This window comes from Coregonus lavaretus, assembly GCF_964263955.1.
Source record: "Coregonus lavaretus genome assembly, contig: HAP1_SCAFFOLD_1515, whole genome shotgun sequence".
In the NCBI taxonomy this organism is placed as follows: domain Eukaryota; kingdom Metazoa; phylum Chordata; class Actinopteri; order Salmoniformes; family Salmonidae; genus Coregonus; species Coregonus lavaretus.
Genome location: NW_028158062.1, coordinates 64866 through 84961, shown reverse-complemented (window position 1 = coordinate 84961; position 20096 = coordinate 64866). Strand labels below are relative to the sequence as shown.

The 20096-nt window shown below is 42.1% G+C and overlaps 2 protein-coding genes across 2 annotated transcripts; both read right to left on the bottom strand.

Annotated features, from left to right (window-relative positions):
- Positions 1–3277: 3277 nt before the first annotated feature.
- LOC311124458 (transforming growth factor beta activator LRRC32-like) lies at positions 3278–10206 on the bottom strand (the record flags this gene model as incomplete). The annotated part of the gene is made up of 2 exons (XM_084198607.1): positions 3278–5824; positions 10093–10206. 2 exons carry the CDS (start codon positions 10204–10206, stop codon positions 3908–3910), a joined length of 2031 nt encoding a protein of 676 aa, XP_084054733.1. The 3' UTR covers positions 3278–3907.
- A 713-nt stretch (positions 10207–10919) lies between these two features.
- On the bottom strand, positions 10920–13157 carry LOC311124457 (tumor necrosis factor ligand superfamily member 13B-like). The gene is made up of 6 exons (XM_084198606.1): positions 12945–13157; positions 12604–12733; positions 12458–12514; positions 12150–12262; positions 11791–11926; positions 10920–11328 (listed from the first exon to the last, which is right to left on the bottom strand). The coding sequence occupies exons 1-6, from the start codon at positions 13125–13127 to the stop codon at positions 11213–11215; spliced, it is 735 nt and encodes a 244-aa protein (XP_084054732.1). The 5' UTR covers positions 13128–13157; the 3' UTR covers positions 10920–11212.
- Between the last annotated feature and the right edge of the window lie 6939 nt (positions 13158–20096).

Below are 20096 nucleotides of genomic sequence, written 5' to 3'. Positions count from 1 at the left end.
TGTGTGTGTGTGTGTCAGTGTGTGTGTGTGTCAGTGTGTGTGTGTGTGTGTCAGAGTCTCAGAATTCTTGCTGTAACATTATCTATGTGTCTGACTGTATATTTGACCTCATGTAACTTTATCTAACTCTACATGCTTGAGACCGTTGTTAGTTAATACCTCACACTCTGTTTGACTTCTCAAGCAACAGAACAGGCACAAAGCAACAGAACAGGCACAAAGCAACAGAACAGGCAGAAAACAACAGGCAGAAAGCAACAGAACAGGCAGCCTGCTTGGATGGGAACTTCTAATATAAATATATGGCAGCACCCAAGGGGCTTGAATTTTCTAGCTCTCCCCGTCGATATTGCAGTGACAGTGTCCCCACGAGTGACAGAACACTGAGCCAATCACGGCGCAACTAGAGAACATTACCAACCCCTACGCTCTGTATGTTCCGCTGGCTGCCACACCACCACAGAAAGCACCGAGCTAGGCTGAAACACCTGCATTATGGAGCTGCCTTACTCAAGAAAGCAACAAAGAGACCATGTTTGTACGCGACTTTATTAACTCAATGTTTAAACATATTTTTTTACATTGTTTGCAAACTGAAATGTTACACGAATTAATGCCAAAATAACATGCAAAACAGGCAACAACAAAAAATATATTTGTATTTTATTTAGCTAAATGGGAGGGGCTCCACCCCACCCGCCCTGAATGATGGGTCGCCACTGAACTGAACTAGAGCTGGTTGGCAGTGTGACTACATTTTTTTATTTTGGGGGGGTTTAATGGTGGCGTGCCCCAAATTCAGAGAATGCTTTTTGCAAAAATATATACATTTTTCTGTGTATTTAGTGGTGCAGTTAGTCACTACTTTTTTTATGGTGTTTTGCTCCTTCTTCAGCTTCTATGTGGAATTTTATGATGGTCGCATTTACCACCAGCAGCTCCTGCTTCAAAACATCTCTCTCTCTCTCTCTCTCTCGTTGAGGCTGGAGACGAGGTTGTTACTATCAGAGTGACATGTGGTTGAAAAGACTGACATTCAGGAAGTATGGTGACTATGGATCAGAATGTATCGCTAGACTATCAGTGGACACATGTTGGTATATTTAGTCACAACAACCTCTGAAATGTGGACATTAGTTGAATGCATTAATGTAATAACCTTAAGCCTAATAGCTGCAGGTATCCAACAACCAAACAGCTGATGACGCAAACCTTAGCTGTGTTATCATACTAACCGCACTAACCGTACTATTTGTGACGTGATTTGAGTATGTAGTATGCTTATTGGTCGTAGTGTACAAGCAGTGGACACTATTTTCATGCTTTTAGGGACAAATAATGCAATTCTTCAGAAAATGGTGGAAAATATGCAGCCGTAGTCTGACGACAGCAGATAGAAATTCAGTGCTTTAACTAATTATGACAAATGTTAAGAAAATGTTAAGCAATGTAGTATAGTAATGACTTTTCAAATAAATTAGGTTACACGTTATGTTGGCTGACTATTTGTTAGCTACGCTATCCTTACGAACCGCATAGCATTACAGCAGTATGTACCGGTATGTTAGCTAGCTACCTAACGTTAGTTGGCTACTAATACATGGAACTTGCCAGTATATTAACTATTTGCTAACTAACTAACTACCTAACGTTTATTGACTTGATTATTCACGTCATTCTTAGCTAAGTGGTATAGTCGTTGTGCGTTCTCAATGGACATTGTTAATTCTGGCAATCTACTCCGATTTCAGAGCGCTCCCGTCTGAGTTGAATATGGCCGGTGTCAGTAAACGTCAGCAAAAAAAAGTGTAATTAAATTGTTACCAGCAGCACAGTTACAGTCACCAACGCTCTGGATAACATGAAAACAGCCTAACCAGCTCTGCTAGGGCGAGTAAAATGGTCAGAGTGAGCTGTTCTCTCATTTGTGTCTGGAAGTAGCTAGCCAACGTTAGCCAGTTAGCTTGGGTGCTTGACTGCCGTTGTGAGGTCAAAATGCTCGGATCAACCCTACTCCTCGGCCAGAGCTCTGACCGCTCTGAATTCACGAACGTCCAGAGCACACTGAGTGCCCTCTGGCACTCCAGATTTAATTTACAAACATACCCTTCGGTCGTAAGATGTCTAGCTAGTCATTTGTTGCTATGCAAGAGTTTGCATAGCAACAGCATCAACTTCCGGTAGACAGGTGTAGCGTTGGACGCTCAACTGAAAGGATACCGTTCGTTCACGGTATACTAAAATGAACTAATAGTATATAGTATGTACAGTACCAGTCAAATGTTTGGACACACCTACTCATTCCAGGGTTTTTTCTTTATTTTTACTATATTCTACATTGTAGAATAATAGTGAAGACATCAAAACTATGAAATAACACATATGGAATCATGTAGTAACCAAAAAAGTGTTAAACAAATCAAAAATATATTTTATATTTGAGATCCTTCAAAGTAGCCACCCTTTGCCTTGATGACAGCTTTGCACACTCTTGGCATTCTCTCAACCAGCTTCACCTGGAATGCTTTTCCCACAGTCTTGAAGGAGTTCCCACATATGCTGAGCACTTGTTGGCTGCTTTTCCTTCACTCTGCAGTCCAACTCATCCCAAACCATCTCAATTGGGTTGAGGTCGGGTGATTATGGAGGCCAGGTCATCTGATGCAGCACTCCATCACTCTCCTTCTTGGTAAAATAGCCCTTACACAGCCTGGAGGTGTGTTTTGGGTCATTGTCCTGTTGAAAAACAAATGATAGTCCCACTAAGCCCAAACCAGATGGGATGGCGTATTGCTGCAGAATGCTGTGGTAGCCATGCTGGTTAAGTGTGCCTTGAATTCTAAATAAATCACAGACAGTGTCACCAGCAAAGCACCCCCACACCATCACACCTCCTCCTCCATGCTTCACACATGCAGAGATCATCCGTTCACCTACTCTGCGTCTCACAAAGACACGGTGGTTGGAACCAAAAATCTCAAATTTGGACTCATCAGACCAAAGGACAGATTTCCACCGGTCTAATGTCCATTGCTCGTGTTTCTTGGCCCAAGCAAGTCTCTTATTATTAGTGTCCTTTAGTAGTGGTTTCTTTGCAGCAATTCGACCATGAAGGCCTGATTAAGTCTCCTCTGAACAGTTGATGTTGAGATGTGTCTGTTACTTGAACTCTGAAGCATTTATTTGGGCTGCAATCTGAGGTGCAGTTAACTCTAATGAACTTATCCTCTACAGCAGAGGTAACTCTGGGTCTTCCATTCCTGTGGCGGTCCTCATGAGAGCCAGTTTCATCATAGCGCTTGATTGTTTTGCGACTGCACTTGAAGAAACTTTCAAAGTTCTTGAAATTTTCCGGATTGACTGACCTTCGTCTTAAACTAATGATCGACTGTCATTTCTCTTTGCTTATTTGAGCTGTTCTTGCCATAATATGGAGTTGGTTTTTTACCAAATAGGGCTATCTTCTGTATACCACACCTACCTTGTCACAACACAACTGATTGACTCAAACTATCTTCTGTATACCAAGATGGAAACAAGGAAACAAGGCACACCTGTTAATTGAAATGCATTCCAGGTGACTACCTCATGAAGCTGGTTGAGAGAATGCCAAGAGTGTGCAAAGCTGTCATCAAGGCAAAAGGGTGGCTACTTTGAAGAATCTCAAATATATTTTGATTTGTTTAACACTTTTTTTGGTTACTACATGATTCCATATGTGTTATTTCATAGTTTTGATGTCTTCACTATTATTCTACAATGTAGAAAATTAAGAAAATTAAGAAAACCCCTTGAATGAGTAGGTGTGTCCAAACTTTTGACCGGTACTGTAGTATATACTCATTAAGTATGTCGTATACAGTATGTTAGTATTTGAACACAGCTTTTGGTTTTACATGCATAATCATTACACAATGAATGACCCTGTGTTGCAACAAACCTTCTTCACAAATACAACTAATGTTATCAATACTGTCGACACAAACAACATTATTATTGTTATTTGCCCGAGGTTCAGTTCTGTTATTTTTGGGCTAAGTTCCAATGAACAGTGCAGTGAATGGTTACGCAGAAAGCCAGTCAACAGAGTACCGTTGACATGGAGGCACACAGCGTGGTCTAGGTCCGGAATCTTCACCTTCTCTTTGTTTATGGCTTCGAGCCATTTGGTGTCACAGCAGTTGAATGAGTTGCCACTGACATACAACACATGAAGATAAAGAGACAAGCGATCAACCAAAGATTCATTCATGGACGTTAGACCGTTATTTCTCACGTCAAGTTCTGTCAAAGGAGAACAGCTGATGGTGCTTGGCAGGACGTCTACGTTGTTGTCGGACATGTTGAGTCGTCTCAATGCTTTCAGACAAGGCAGAGACAAGGCAGAGGTTGTCATGTTATTACCGCTGATACTCAGAGACTGGAGGCTACTTTGCAACCCTTCTAGTGCGCCACTATTCAAGATCACATCTACATTACTGGCCAGGTTGAGAGAAACCAAAGGGGTTCTTTCAAATGTGTTCTGATGGAGTGTTTTGATCCCGTTGTCTTGGAGATCTAGATGTCTCAGAGTCTTGATGTTCCGGAAGGAAACACAGGAGGACATATTAGTTGGACTATTCTCTCTCATTGTCTCAGATGGTCCCAGTTGGTCCTTTGGATCACAAGGCCTCACAGAGTTCTCCTTCAGGTTTAATGTCTCTATGTTCGGCAGGGCTTCCAGGAACAAGGTGGAGAGTTGTCGAAGACCGTTGTTCTGCAGGTCGAAGTAGCGTAGGGAAGGAAGAGTCAAGGGAGGTTGGCGGTAGCAACCAACATGACCGCTGCAGCCCTTCGCGGTGTTATAGCTGATGTCCTGGAGACAGTTCTTGCTGAGGTTCAGCGTCACCAAAGACGTCAGATGGCTCAGAGTCTCCAAAGGTAAAGACCTGAAGTGGTTACTACTGAGGTCCATGTAAACTAACGGCATCAGTCTCCAGTTGGAGTATACGTTGTTGTTTTCTACAGCATCCTTAACCTTATCATCACTCGTTAGTTCTCTGTACAGAGAGTCTGCCTCTGATATCAGGGTGTCTGTCTCTAAGGCCCCCACCATGTTGCTCTGTAAGTGGAGGTATCTCAACTGGTTGGTCTTGGGGACCATAGGGAAATATAGGAGGTTGTTGTAGCTCAGGTCTAAGATCTCCAGCTCGTATGGGTGACCGTCCTCACGGGTCACAAAGAACTCTATGGAATTCCTGCTAAGATTCAAGAGTTTCACCTGATGGAGTTTAAAATCACAGATGTAGACTAGATTATTTCTGGCTAAGTTTAAGGTCTTGAGTTTCTTCAACGTTTCGAACGTTCCCTCCTCTATCGCCGTGATCAGATTGTTCTCAATGCGAATGCTTCTCATGCTCAGGCTCTCTGCAAACAGCTTGGCCGTGAGTCGCGTCAAACCGTTGCCCGTGAGATCCAGATGTTCTAGAACTGATTTGTTATGAAGGTAGAGTTCCACCGCTTTATCATCCAGACCGTTCATGGAGATATCCAAACTCCTCAGTCTGTGGAGAGACCCGAGAGCTCGGCTGTTACTGTCCACATTGTGGCTCAATGCGTTCCTGGCCAAGTTCAGCTCTTGAAGCTGGGCCACATCTCTGAAAGCCCCTTCAGATATGATCTCCAGCTGGTTGTAGCTGAGGGTCAGCCTCAGTAGGGATGGAAGACCCAGACCCTGGCTGTTTATATGTCTGATAAAGTTGTTGGATAGATCCAGATCCCTCAGCCTCACGTCCAGCCCCTCAGGAACAGATGACAGGTTCTTGAACCGCAAAGAAGTTGGCTCCTTGAAATGACAAAGATGAGAGAAATAATGAAGCTTTCAACACCGTCTATAAAGTGTTTTGATATATGTATGAAATAATAATAAAGCTTTCAACACCGTCTATAAAGTGTTTTGATATATGTATGAAATCAAATGAAGCAGAAATGTACTATCCATCATCAAAATAACAAGCCTTCCAGTGACCAAAACCAGATATTAGATTTAATATCAGCCTAAGAAGCCATGACAGTACAGTGTCACTGAGCTCTGTATTCAGATGTGTCAGAGGGGTTCATATCTGTGAGATCAACTGGGTTTAAATTAATCACCAGGCAAGGTTACTCATCAGGTGAGAATGGTTAATTTAATCACCAGGCAAGGTTACTCATCAGGTGAGAATGGTTAATTGATTCACCAGGCAAGGTTACTCATCAGGTGAGAATGGTTAATTAAATCACCAGGCAAGGTTACTCATCAGGTGAGAATGGTTAATTAAATCACCAGGCAAGGTTACTCATCAGGTGAGAATGGTTAATTAAATCACCAGGCAAGGTTACTCATCAGGTGAGAATGGTTAATTGATTCACCAGGCAAGGTTACTCATCAGGTGAGAATGGTTAATTGATTCACCAGGCAAGGTTACTCATCAGGTGAGAATGGTTAATTGATTCACCAGGCAAGGTTACTCATCAGGTGAGAATGGTTAATTGAATCACCAGGCAAGGTTACTCATCAGGTGAGAATGGTTAATTGATTCACCAGGCAAGGTTACTCATCAGGTGAGAATGGTTAATTGAATCACCAGGCAAGGTTACTCATCAGGTGAGAATGGTTAATTGATTCACCAGGCAAGGTTACTCATCAGGTGAGAATGGTTAATTGATTCACCAGGCAAGGTTACTCATCAGGTGAGAATGGTTAATTGATTCACCAGGCAAGGTTACTCATCAGGTGAGAATGGTTAATTGATTCACCAGGCAAGGTTACTCATCAGGTGAGAATGGTTAATTGATTCACCAGGCAAGGTTACTCATCAGGTGAGAATGGTTAATTGAATCACCAGGCAAGGTTACTCATCAGGTGAGAATGGTTAATTAAATCACCAGGCAAGGTTACTCATCAGGTGAGAATGGTTAATTAAATCACCAGGCAAGGTTACTCATCAGGTGAGAATGGTTAATTGATTCACCAGGCAAGGTTACTCATCAGGTGAGAATGGTTAATTGATTCACCAGGCAAGGTTACTCATCAGGTGAGAATGGTTAATTGATTCACCAGGCAAGGTTACTCATCAGGTGAGAATGGTTAATTGAATCACCAGGCAAGGTTACTCATCAGGTGAGAATGGTTAATTAAATCACCAGGCAAGGTTACTCATCAGGTGAGAATGGTTAATTAAATCACCAGGCAAGGTTACTCATCAGGTGAGAATGGTTAATTAAATCACCAGGCAAGGTTATTCATCAGGTGAGAATGGTTAATTAAATCACCAGGCAAGGTTTCTCATCAGGTGAGAATGGTTAATTGATTCACCAGGCAAGGTTACTCATCAGGTGAGAATGGTTAATTGAATCACCAGGCAAGGTTACTCATCAGGTGAGAATGGTTAATTAAATCACCAGGCAAGGTTACTCATCAGGTGAGAATGGTTAATTAAATCACCAGGCAAGGTTACTCATCAGGTGAGAATGGTTAATTGATTCACCAGGCAAGGTTACTCATCAGGTGAGAATGGTTAATTGAATCACCAGGCAAGGTTACTCATCAGGTGAGAATGGTTTATTGATTCACCAGGCAAGGTTACTCATCAGGTGAGAATGGTTAATTGATTCACCAGGCAAGGTTACTCATCAGGTGAGAATGGTTAATTGATTCACCAGGCAAGGTTACTCATCAGGTGAGAATGGTTAATTGATTCACCAGGCAAGGTTACTCATCAGGTGAGAATGGTTAATTGAATCACCAGGCAAGGTTACTCATCAGGTGAGAATGGTTTATTATTATTTTTTTATTTTTTATTTTTTTTGGGGGGGGAATGGATCAGCTTAATATTGCAGATAGATTGTATCTTCTATCAATGTAATTGTCTGCATCACTTCCAATCCCCCATGTTTTTTATATATATATTCCCCTTTATTACTTTTCAACCCCACCATCCTTTCCCTACTTGGAGTAAATTAGTGAACAACAATGCCCAGGCCTCTACTTCCGGTCTATACTTACTATCTACACCTTATGGACAGAGTTCATTTTACAATAATTCTATTATATATATTTATTTTTTTTTGCTCCTGAACTTCTTCTACTCTCAACCTCTCCGATCATTTTCATGATGTCCATCCGGTTTGCTTCTAAATGCCATATCTTTCTAACTGTGCTCTTTCACAAAAGCTCTCAACCTATAACCTATATACTTATTATGGACACAGTATGCTTTACATGAGTTATCTTGTTGTTATTAGTTGTTGTTAGTTGTTATTAGTCCCATCCTTCAGCTCCATTCAACACCTCCCATCTATCTCTTAACACCATCCATATTGGATTTCTATTTGCCATATATATTTCAACTGTACTGTGATGTTTTACAAAAGTTCTGAACCTTTCTATTCTCATTGCTTCTACAGATTGTGAATTAAAAATAAACATTTTTGCTAAAAGTATTATTATATTATTGATTGATTGACTATGACTTTTCAGATCACCCAGTAGTGCTATCTGCAGGGTTAGCTCCAGGTAAATATTGCAATCCTTTAGCCATTCCTGGACCTGTGTCCAAAAACAAGCTACAAATGGACAGAACCAAAACAAATGATCTAATGATTCTGTCTCTTCTCAGCAAAATCTGCAGAGCTGGGAAGATTGTATCCCCCATATAAATTACATTCTATTGGTAGCAAGAATTTTATATAATAATTTAAATTGAAAGATTCAAATTTTTGAATCCGGTGTCGTTTTGCGTGTCAGTTCATAAACACTATGCCATGGGATCGGTACGTCAAAGATCTCTTCCCAACTATTTTGCAATCTATATGGGACGGCTGTCAATCCTTTGGTCCTTAAGTGAAACTGATATACTTTTTTATTTATCACAATTTTCTTTAACCAATTATGTTCTTTAATGCAAGGCCGACAGACAAGTTCCTTACTTTCTCCCCCTTCCACTTTCCTCTTCCACTTTTGCGGTAAGGCTGCAATTATTTGGTTGTAATTTTGGGTAGAGCAGACATTTCCATATGTTTTTGTTAGCTGCATGTGCGACATAACTCCACCAGTCCTACCGATGATATCATTTACGAAGATTATACCTTTTTTAAACATTCTGTCAAAAAATAAAGGTTTTTTGTCAATTAGTATATTTGAATTTAACCACAATATTTGTTGCATTATTTGTTCTGTCGTTTCTGGAGGATTAAATTGAAATTGCAACCAACTTTCTATGGCTTGTTTTAGAAATAGTGACATTTGGGAGATTATTTCCTTTTCAAATAACTGAAAGTGAGAGGTTGTAATCTGAATAAAGGGAAAAAGGCCTTTCTTGAACATTGTGTGAGACAATCTTACTAATTTGCTTGAGAACCAGTTCGGATTTAAGTATAACTTTTGGATGACTGAAGATTTTAGTGATAGGTCTAATGCTTTAATATTTAATAATTTCTGTCCTCCGAATTCATATTCATTATATAAATATGTTCTTTTAATTTTGTCTGGCTTGCCGTTCCAAATAAAATTGAATATTTTTTTCTCATATAATTTAAAAAACTGTTTGCTAGGCGTAGGCAAGACCATAAGCAAATAGGTAAACTGGGATAATACTAAAGAGTTAATCAGGGTGATTTTTCCACAAATTGACAGGTATTTTCCTTTCCATGGTAGTAAGATCTTATCTATTTTTGCTAACTTTCTATAAAAATGTATTGAAGTGAGATCATTTATTTCCTTTGGGATATGTATTCCGATATGTATTCCGAGTATATCCACAGGTTACTCATCAGGTGAGAATGGTTAATTGAATCACCAGGCAAGGTTACTCATCAGGTGAGAATGGTTAATTGAATCACCAGGCAAGGTTACTCATCAGGTGAGAATGGTTAATTGAATCACCAGGCAAGGTTACTCATCAGGTGAGAATGGTTAATTAAATCACCAGGCAAGGTTACTCATCAGGTGAGAATGGTTAATTGATTCACCAGGCAAGGTTTCTCATCAGGTGAGAATGGTTAATTGAATCAGCTCCATTAAATCTGCATTACTTCTCTGACTAATATATTGAAAAGACTTCACCATCCTACCTGTTGGTCATCATGTAGCCTTCCAGTCCCGGTGTTGAGCTGGATGAGGCTGTGAGACAGCGAGCAGCACAGCAGTAGAAGGGATCTGATGGTTGTCGCCGTAGGTCTGATCATTCTCCTGGGTCTGTCCTGACAACACTACACTAGGGTGCATGAGTCTGCATCACCATTTATAGCTGCCGGTCATAAACAAAGAGGAGACAAGACAAGCTGTGGACACCAGATACGCTTTGTGGACCTGTTTACTCAACAAACTCATTACTCATGACACATTGTTACAGCACAGAGATACATATCTACAAGTCTGGAGATGGACAGAAATGTGGCTTTTTGTTGTTGTTGTTATTAGTGTATTAAAAATAGACTATTTTATAGAATATAACATTTAAAAAATACTATAAAAAATGGGATGTGGCATTCAATAAAAGACAAAATTACCATAAAAGACTTGTAATTATTTAGACACAAAATTACCATAATGACTATGTAATTATTTAGACATGACAGTTTTGATAATCCCAATGATTGTGTCATTAGATTAGAGGGATATTATGTCAACCAGCCTGTCCTCCTACCCGGGTATATTTATCCTCTGTTAGTTCCTGCTATAGTCCTGGAAATGGAAACCTTTCAGAAATAGAAAGGAAGAATAAATAAAGGAGAGGAGAGAGGGAGGAGGGAAATCCTGAAAGGGTATAAACAGACGCATGGAAATACTCTGTGATGACAGCACACAGACAGAAATACTCTGTGATGACAGCGCACACACACACACACACACACAGAAATATCCTGTGACGACAGAGTAATGCATCCAACCACCAGGTGGATTCAGGACTACCGGAATACTTTATTACACTTGAATTATTGACACATAAAAACCCAACATTCAACGTTGGACATCATCACCCATGCTCAGCACAACAGCATTCAAGGTCTATTTCATATTGTCATTATTCCGATTAAAAACGTCTTCTCCCAGCCATCTTCCACTGTCCGTGGATCTCAGTGTACTACAGATGTGGAGTTCTTACAATAGCTCAGTGAGAAGAGCTCATCCTGTAAGGGGAGGACGTCCACATGACATCACATCCTGCTGGTGACGTCTGTCTCCTCGTAGTCAGTTCAGCTGTATGATGCCAAAGTAGGTGGAGTCTGCGTCCATGGAGACCTGGGCTTGGGGTCGATCTGGGATCACCAGCTCCAGCTCATCTTCTCTCTCCAGCTTCACGATGCCTGAGACAGGACAGACAACCAGACAAAGCCTCATAGAGACGCTGAACACAGAGAGGAAGTGAACAGGAAGTAACTCTGTAGAGCAGCCCAGCCCTAGAAGTGACACTTCATATCAACTGTAAGAACGTGTTATGTGTTTTCTGAGGAATTCGGCGTTCTCTGTGTTGGTCCAACCCCCCTCTGAGAATCAGAGGTTACATCATGTAGGCCTGACATCTGATTGGAGGTTAACTTTACAGTAATACTATTGGTCAACAATTCAGATTTTGAATCCAAACAACTTGCTAATTATATTTATGGAGTCAGATAAACATTTTAATAGGCTAATTGCTTAGTCTTTTTACGAGTCACGTGTGAGGTATTTATAATATCATACATGATCAATATTACTGTCCACTACAACTGATCTCCCATTTTCATTTCCTAGTAGTGGAAACACCACAGGTGTTGGGTTGGGTTCACCTCCAGTGTAGCAGGTATTGGCATAGTTGGTCTGGGGCATCTCCTGTAGACAGCGGAGCAGCTCTGTGGATCTCTGATTGGCTCCTCGACGACGCACTATGTGACCAAGGATGGTGCCTTGGCTCTGGAACAACACCTGGGAAACAACAGGATGAACCATGTGGTCATCATAATGTTCTACACCGTGTGACTGTCATGGTTCCAACGCAGGTGTCCTGTGTCCCAGAAGAGTAGCCCACTAAGCCTAGGGCCTCAAGCAAGGTTAGCATGGTCACCGAACCATCTCCCTTACATTTGCAGCATAACCCATTATGCACATTGATATGCAAGACAAAGGGGTGGTATCTCTGACAATATACCTGGCCAAACACTATGAAGAAGCCATCTTGTTGGACGATGATTCTGTCTCCAGTGGAGGAGATGGCCTCCCCTTGATGCACAGCAACTGTCCAAGGAATCACCGTCACATTTCCTGGGGAAGAAAAATAACATACTGTAGCAAGCCCCATGAACCAGCGACTCAACAACCCAACACAATTAGCTGTTACAACAAGAGATCCTACCCCTTGGCGAGACTGTTAGGTGTTGTGTTAAGGTCGCTAGAATACGTTTAGCTTGTGATGAAGATTGAAACTAAAATTCATAGCCAAATGAGTAAAGTCTTTACCTCTAACAAATGGCTGTTCTTCTATGTTGGCTGACAGCTGCAGAAACGACTGCTGAGCTACAGACAGAAAACGGAGGTACTGAAGTGGCATAAAAACATCAACCGTCCTCAAAAGATCTAAAATGCTCAGTGACACTAACTCATACCAACTGTCCCTCCACTACTGCCCCCCTGCTCCCGTTTCGTTCTCAGAGAGGATGCTGTCGGTGAACCCAGAGTCTGAGAGTCTTTCTCTGTCCGTCTCTGCCACTTCAGAGAAGCTGCTCGTTTTGATCTCTGACAGAAAACAGAGAAGTCGAAGAAAAGGATCTCCCTTTACATGTCATCCTTAGAACGTAAGACAATGCAGTAAACATGTTCCTTAGAGCTTTTAAACGGCAGTGGAGTGAATGATCCGTACGTTCTCCACAGGTTAGTCTGGTGCAAGCTATCCCTAGAACATAAGACTGTGGAGTAACTGATACCAATATACAATTGAATCACATACCTCCCATGTTCTGGACACACCAGTTATCATCCCGTCAGTGGATTCTTTAGGCTGTCGCTTTAGGTTTAAAACATCTCCTCTGAGTTTGTTGATATCACCTTCTAAAACGGTTACTTTGTATACAAGGAAGAGGTTAAGAAATACTGTTAATGTTGATGCTAATAGTAAAGTTTGGTACAGCATGGTTAGACTTAGAAATATGAATGTCTTCACAACACACAGACAGGGTGGGGTCACTGGTCCCAATCGCACCCTATTCCCCATTTAGTGCACTACTTTTAACCAGGGCCCACAGGCATTTGGGATGCACACTAACATTTTCTTGACACAGGAAGCTTAGAATGTGTTCAGTTTCAGAATCAAAACATAAATGAGGAAGTATTTTTAAGACGGCAACTGTTGTTGTTTCTGCTGTGGCCAGAAGCACTATAACGTGGAAGGGTGCCATTAGGAGGCAGCTGTTAACTTCAGATTAGGGCAGACAGCAGAGAGAGTTTGCAGTTTATTATGAAACTCCCTGACTCACAGACAGTGCATTTGGAAAGTATTCAGACCCATTCCCTTTTCCAGTATTATTTTTTCTCATCCATCTACACACAATACCCCATAATGACAAAGCGATAAAAAACATAAATACCTTATTTACATAAGTATTCAGACCCTTTGCTATGAGACTCGAAATTGAGCTCAGGTGCATCCTGTTTCCGTTGATCATCCTTGAGATGTTTCTACAATTTGATTGGAGTCCACCTGTGGTAAATTCAATTGATTGGACATGATTTGGAAAGGCACACACCTGTCTATATAAGGTCCCACAGTTGACAGTGCATGTCAGAGCAAAAACCAAGCCATGAGGTCGAAGGAATTGTCCATAGAGCTCAGATCTGGGGAAGGGTACCAAAAAATGTCTGCAGCATTGAAGGTCCCCAAGAACACAGAGGCCTCCATCATTCTTAAATGGAAGAAGTTTGGAAACACCAAGACACTGTTCTTGGGGACCTTTAATGCTGCAGACATTTGTATTTATTTATTTCTTACTTCAGTATATTTAGTAAATACTTTCTTAACACTTATTTTTCTTAAAACTGCATTGTTGGTTAAGGGCTTGTAACTAAGCATTTCACTGTAAGGTCTACACCTGTTGTATTCGGCGCATGTGACACATAACATTTGATTTGACTCTCCTAGAGCTGAGTGGTCGGAAGACTGAGCAATCGAGAGAAGGGGCCTTGGTCAGGGAGGTGACCAAGAACCCGATGGTCACTCTGACAGAGCTCCAGAGTTCCTCTGTGGAGATGGGAGAAACTTCCAGAAGGACAACCATCTCTGCAGCACTCCACCAAATCAGGCCTTTATGGTAGAGTGGCCAGACGGAAGCCACTCCTCAGTAAAAGGCACGACAGCCCGCTTGGAGTTTGCCAAAAGGCACCTAAAGGACTCTCAGACCATGAGAAACAAGATTCTCTGGTCTGATGAAACCAAGATTGAACTCTTTGGCCTGAATGCCAAGCGTCACGTCTGGAGGAAACCTGGCACCATCCCTACGGCGAAGCATGGTGATGGCAGCATCATGCTGTGGGGATGTTTTTCAGCGGCAGGGACTGGGAGACTAGTCAGGATCGAGGCAACGATGAACGGAGTAAAGTACAGAGAGATCCTTGATGTAAACCTGCTCCAGAGCGCTCAGGACCTCAGACTGGGGGCGAAGGTTCACCTTCCAACAGAACAACGACCCTAAGCACACAGCCAAGACAACGATGAGACAGCCTATAGGGAGGAGGTCAGAGACCTGGCAGTGTGGTGCCAGGATAACAACCTCTCCCTCAACGTGACCAAGACAAAGGAGATGATTGTGGACTACAGGAAAAAAAGAGGACTGAGCACGCCCCCATTCTCATCGACGGGGCTGTAGTGGAACAGGTTGAGAGCTTCAAGTTCCTTGGTGTCCACATCACCAACGAACTATCATGGTCCAAACACACCAAGACGGTCGTGAAGAGGGCACTACAAAGCCTATTCCCCCTCAGGAGACTGAAAAGATTTGGCATGGGTCCTCAGATCCTCAGAAAGTTCTACAGCTGCACCATCGAGAGCATCCTGACTGGTTGCATCACCGCCTAGTATGGCAACTGCTTGGCCTCCGACCGCAAGGCACTACAGAGGGTAGTGCGTACGGCCCAGTACATCACTGGGGCCAAGCTTCCTGCCACCCAGGACCTCTATACCAGGCGGTGTCAGAGGAAGGCCCTCAAAATTGTCAAAGACTCGAGACTCGAGCCACCCTAGTCATAGACTGTTCTCTCTGCTACCGCACGGCAAGCGGTACCGGAGTGCCAAGTCTAGGTCCAAAAGGCTTCTCAACAGCTTCTACCCCCAAGCCATAAGACTCCTGAACAGCTAATCATGGCTACCCGGACTATTTGCACTGCCCCCCCACCCCCACCCCCACCCCATCTTTTTACGCTGCTGCTACTCTGTTAATTATTTATGCATAGTCACTTTAACTCTACCCACATGTACATATTACCTCAATTACCTCAACTAGCCGGTGCCCCCGCACATTGACTCTGCACCGGTACCCCCCTGTATATAGCCTCCCTACTGTTATTTTATTTTACTGCTGCTCTTTTTTTCTCAACACTTTTTTGTTGTTTTATTTGACTTTTTTATAAAAAAATAAATGCATTATTGGTTAAGGTCAGTAAGCATTTCACGGTAATGTCTACACCTGTTGTATTCGGCACATGTGGCAAATAAAATTTGATTTGATTGATTTGATTTGAAGACAATGCAGGAGTATCTTCGAGACAAGTCTCTGAATGTCCTTGAGTTGCCCAGCCAGAGCCCGGACTTGAACCCGATCAAACATCTCTGGAGAGACCTGAAAATAGCTGTGCAGCGACGCTCCCCATCCAACCTGACAGAGCTTGAGAGGATCTGCAGAGAAGAATGGGAGAAACTCCCCAAATACAGGTGTGCCAAGCTTGTAGCATCATACCCAAGAAGACTCGAGGCTGTAATCGCTGCCAAAGGTGCTTCAACAAAGTACTGAGTAAAGGGTTTTAATACTTATGTAAATGTGATGTTTCAGTTTTTTATTTTTAATACATTTGCAAAAATGTCTAAAAAACTGTTTTTGCTTTGTCATTATGGGGTATTGTGTGTAGATTGAGGGGGAAAAACAATTTAATCCATTTTAGAGTAAGGCTGTAACATAACAAAATGTGGAAAAATTCAAGGGGTCTGAATACTGAATGCACTGTAACTGTTCACATTCAGCACAGGACACATTCGAATACAAAGGCTTCTTTCAAACAACATCATTTGTTATTGTCATGGTTTCTAACCATTATCAATCAATACCACAGGCGGGGAGAATTCAGACAAAATACCAATGTTTTAAAACATACTTTTTTTATTTAATGCCATCCATCACACATTATTTTACAAAAGTATATCCGATTTTATATACATATGTACAGGAGATATATAAACATATGAACTGAATTACATTCATATGGTAATCAGGAACTGAAAACAACAACATTATGACAGAACGATAGGACTTTGTTACTGTGACGTGGTGCAGTATGTCTAAATACAGTATGTGTCAGAGCAGTATCCTCCCTGAAAGATGTGTTTATCTTTCAGATTGGAGAACCAAGGCTACAGTGAATAAAACCATTAGACTGGCTAGGACAAGAATAGGCCAAAGGGTCCATCTGGCCCATTTACTATCATGAAGTGAGACGCATTGCAAGTCTAAAATGGCCTCCTGTCTTCATCCGCTTGCTCAGGTAAGTATTATTTTGGGAAAAGTGAATAATGTAATCAACTGGTCTTCAACACTTCGTTTATCAGAATAAGATGTTTCACTGCAGAGACAACAATGTAGAGTTGGGTACTGAGTACTGCAGTAGTATGTAGAGTTGGGTACTGAGTACTGCAGTAGTATGTAGAGTTGGGTACTGAGTACTGCAGTAGTATGTAGAGTTGGGTACTGAGTACTGCAGTAGTATGTAGAGTTGGGTACTGAGTACTGCAGTAGTATATAGAGTTGGGTACTGAGTACTGCAGTAGTATGTAGAGTTGGGTAATGAGTACTGCAGTAGTATGTAGAGTTGGGTACTGAGTACTGCAGTAGTATATAGAGTTGGGTACTGAGTACTGCAGTAGTATGTAGAGTTGGGTACTGAGTACTGCAGTAGTATGTAGAGTTGGGTACTGAGTACTGCAGTAGTATGTAGAGTTGGGTACTGAGTACTGCAGTAGTATGTAGAGTTGGGTACTGAGTACTGCAGTAGTATGTAGAGTTGGGTAATGAGTACTGCAGTAGTATGTAGAGTTGGGTACTGAGTACTGCAGTAGTATATAGAGTTGGGTACTGAGTACTGCAGTAGTATGTAGAGTTGGGTACTGAGTACTGCAGTAGTATGTAGAGTTAGGTACTGAGTACTGCAGTAGTATGTAGAGTTGGGTACTGAGTACTGCAGTAGTATGTAGAGTTGGGTACTGAGTACTGCAGTAGTATGTAGAGTTGGGTACTGAGTACTGCAGTAGTATGTAGAGTTGGGTACTGAGTACTGCAGTAGTATGTAGAGTTGGGTACTGAGTACTGCAGTAGTATATAGAGTTGGGTACTGAGTACTGCAGTAGTATATAGAGTTGGGTACTGAGTACTGCAGTAGTATGTAGAGTTGGGTACTGAGTACTGCAGTAGTATGTAGAGTTGGGTACTGAGTACTGCAGTAGTATGTAGAGTTGGGTACTGAGTACTGCAGTAGTATGTAGAGTTGGGTACTGAGTACTGCAGTAGTATGTAGAGTTGGGTACTGAGTACTGCAGTAGTATGTAGAGTTGGGTACTGAGTACTGCAGTAGTATGTAGAGTTGGGTACTGAGTACTGCAGTAGTATGTAGAGTTAGGTACTGAGTACTGCAGTAGTATGTAGAGTTGGGTACTGAGTACTGCAGTAGTATGTAGAGTTGGGTACTGAGTACTGCAGTAGTATGTAGAGTTGGGTACTGAGTACTGCAGTAGTATGTAGAGTATACTCACTGATACTGGAGCTGCAGTTCTTTAAGGCCCCGATTCCGACCTGAGTTAAGCAAAATAAATGGACCTTAATTCCCCTTTGATGCTCTTTTCTCTCTATGTATATTTTGACCTTGAACGTTAGCATGAGAATAGCATCCTATTCACCCGCTATTCGTTCAGGGTGGAGATCTAAGAAATGAAGGTGTGTCTACACTGTATTCTGACCTTGACTTCATTCCCTCATAATTCCACCACGTTTACGAGCGATGAAACCGTGAATAAGGGTCTAGCAAACCTGCCGGTTCCAAATGGAAAAAGCATCTGCTTAATTTTTTCAGATAGAAATAACAGCATTCTCCATGCACTGTCATTTATAAATTGATAAGAGATGTTGATAAGATCAATGAGTAATCCGTTTGGAAAAAAATTGATTGTAAATACACATAGCAATTGTTTTAGCTGATTTTTCCTTATGATCCCTGGAGACGAATGTGAAACCAGTCAAAATCATAACATGACATGTATCGCGGCCCCTTTTCCACAGTGAAGTAGGCTATAAATAGCTGTGCCGTTATTAAGAAATTCTAATTGTCCGCCCTTATAATTTGCGTGGATGGCATTTGGAGACCCGAACTACAGGCTTCCGTAGGGCGGAACCTGCCGAGTGGACGTATGCGCTTTACAACGTTTTAATTATATGCCCGTTTTATTTTACAATTTGTATTAAATATTAGCCACTATCTGGAGCCACTGTCGGTAAAACCCACATACATTTATACCTGTCACTTTAGTGTTCGTTTTCTTCAACTTGTAGCTTATATTTTCCATAATTCCAGTCCGTTTCCCTTTCTTTTCTCGGTCACGTCTGTGTCGTTGTTCCTGAGGGTCGCTAGCATTACTGGATCATATTAGGCTAACGTTGTGTAATAATTTGGGACATGTGGCCTATTTGAATCATTATGGAACTCAGACCACACGTAGCAGTTGAAACCTGGAGCCTTGAGCACGGTTCACGACGACTGGACCGTTGTCAACACAGTTCCATGATTAGTGAGAATTAGGGGAGATTTACAGGACTGCTGTTCAGCCCCTAGGGGAGATTTACAGGACTGCTGTTCAATCCCTAGGGGAGATTTACAGGACTGCTGTTCAATCCCTATTACAGGACTGCTGTTCAGCCCCTATTACAGGACTGCTGTTCAATCCCTAGGGGAGATTTACAGGACTGCTGTTCAATCCCTAGGGGAGATTTACAGGACCAGTTCAGTTCAGCCCCTATTGGACACTTTTCTCAACTGCCAATATTTCATGGATTGAACTTGAATATGCAAACTTGCATTCTGAATCAAACCACTGTATTTTTGATTAAATCAACAATATGTTTTGTGAGTAAAGGCTCTCCAAACCGTTTAAAACAAATGATTAATACATCCTTTCCTAACCCTGACCCTGACCCTAACCCTAACCCTGACCCTGACCCTAACCCTAACCCTGACCCTAAACCCTAACCCTGACCCTAACCCCTAACCCTAACCCTGACCCTAACCCTAACCCTGACCCTAACCCTAAACCTAGCCCTAACCCTAAACCCTAAACCTAACCCTAACCCTAACCCCTAAACCTAACCCTAACCCTAGCCCTAACCCTAACCCTAAACCCTAACCCTAACCATAACCCTAACCCCTAACCCTAACCCTAGCCCTAACCCTAACCCTAGCCCTAGCCCTAACCCTAAACCCTAACCCTAACCATAACCCTAACCCCTAACCCTAGCCCTAACCCTAACCCTAACCCTAAACCCTAACCCTAACCATAACCCTAACCCCTAACCCTAACCCTAACCCTAGCCCTAACCCCTAACCCCTAACCCTAACCCCTAACCCCTAACCCTAACCCTAGCCCTAAAATGTGCCTAAATAATCTACAAGATCAAGGTATTTTTAAATCTACCAGTTGGTGGTGAAACAAAAACGAAGATGTCTTTCTTTCCTTGGAAGTGGAAGGAATAACAAAAGCCCCAGGAGCAGGACTGAGGAGTCTCCCTGTCCAAGGAGCAGGACTGAGGAGTCTCCCTGTCCAAGGAGCAGGACTGAGGAGTCTCCCTGTCCAAGGAGC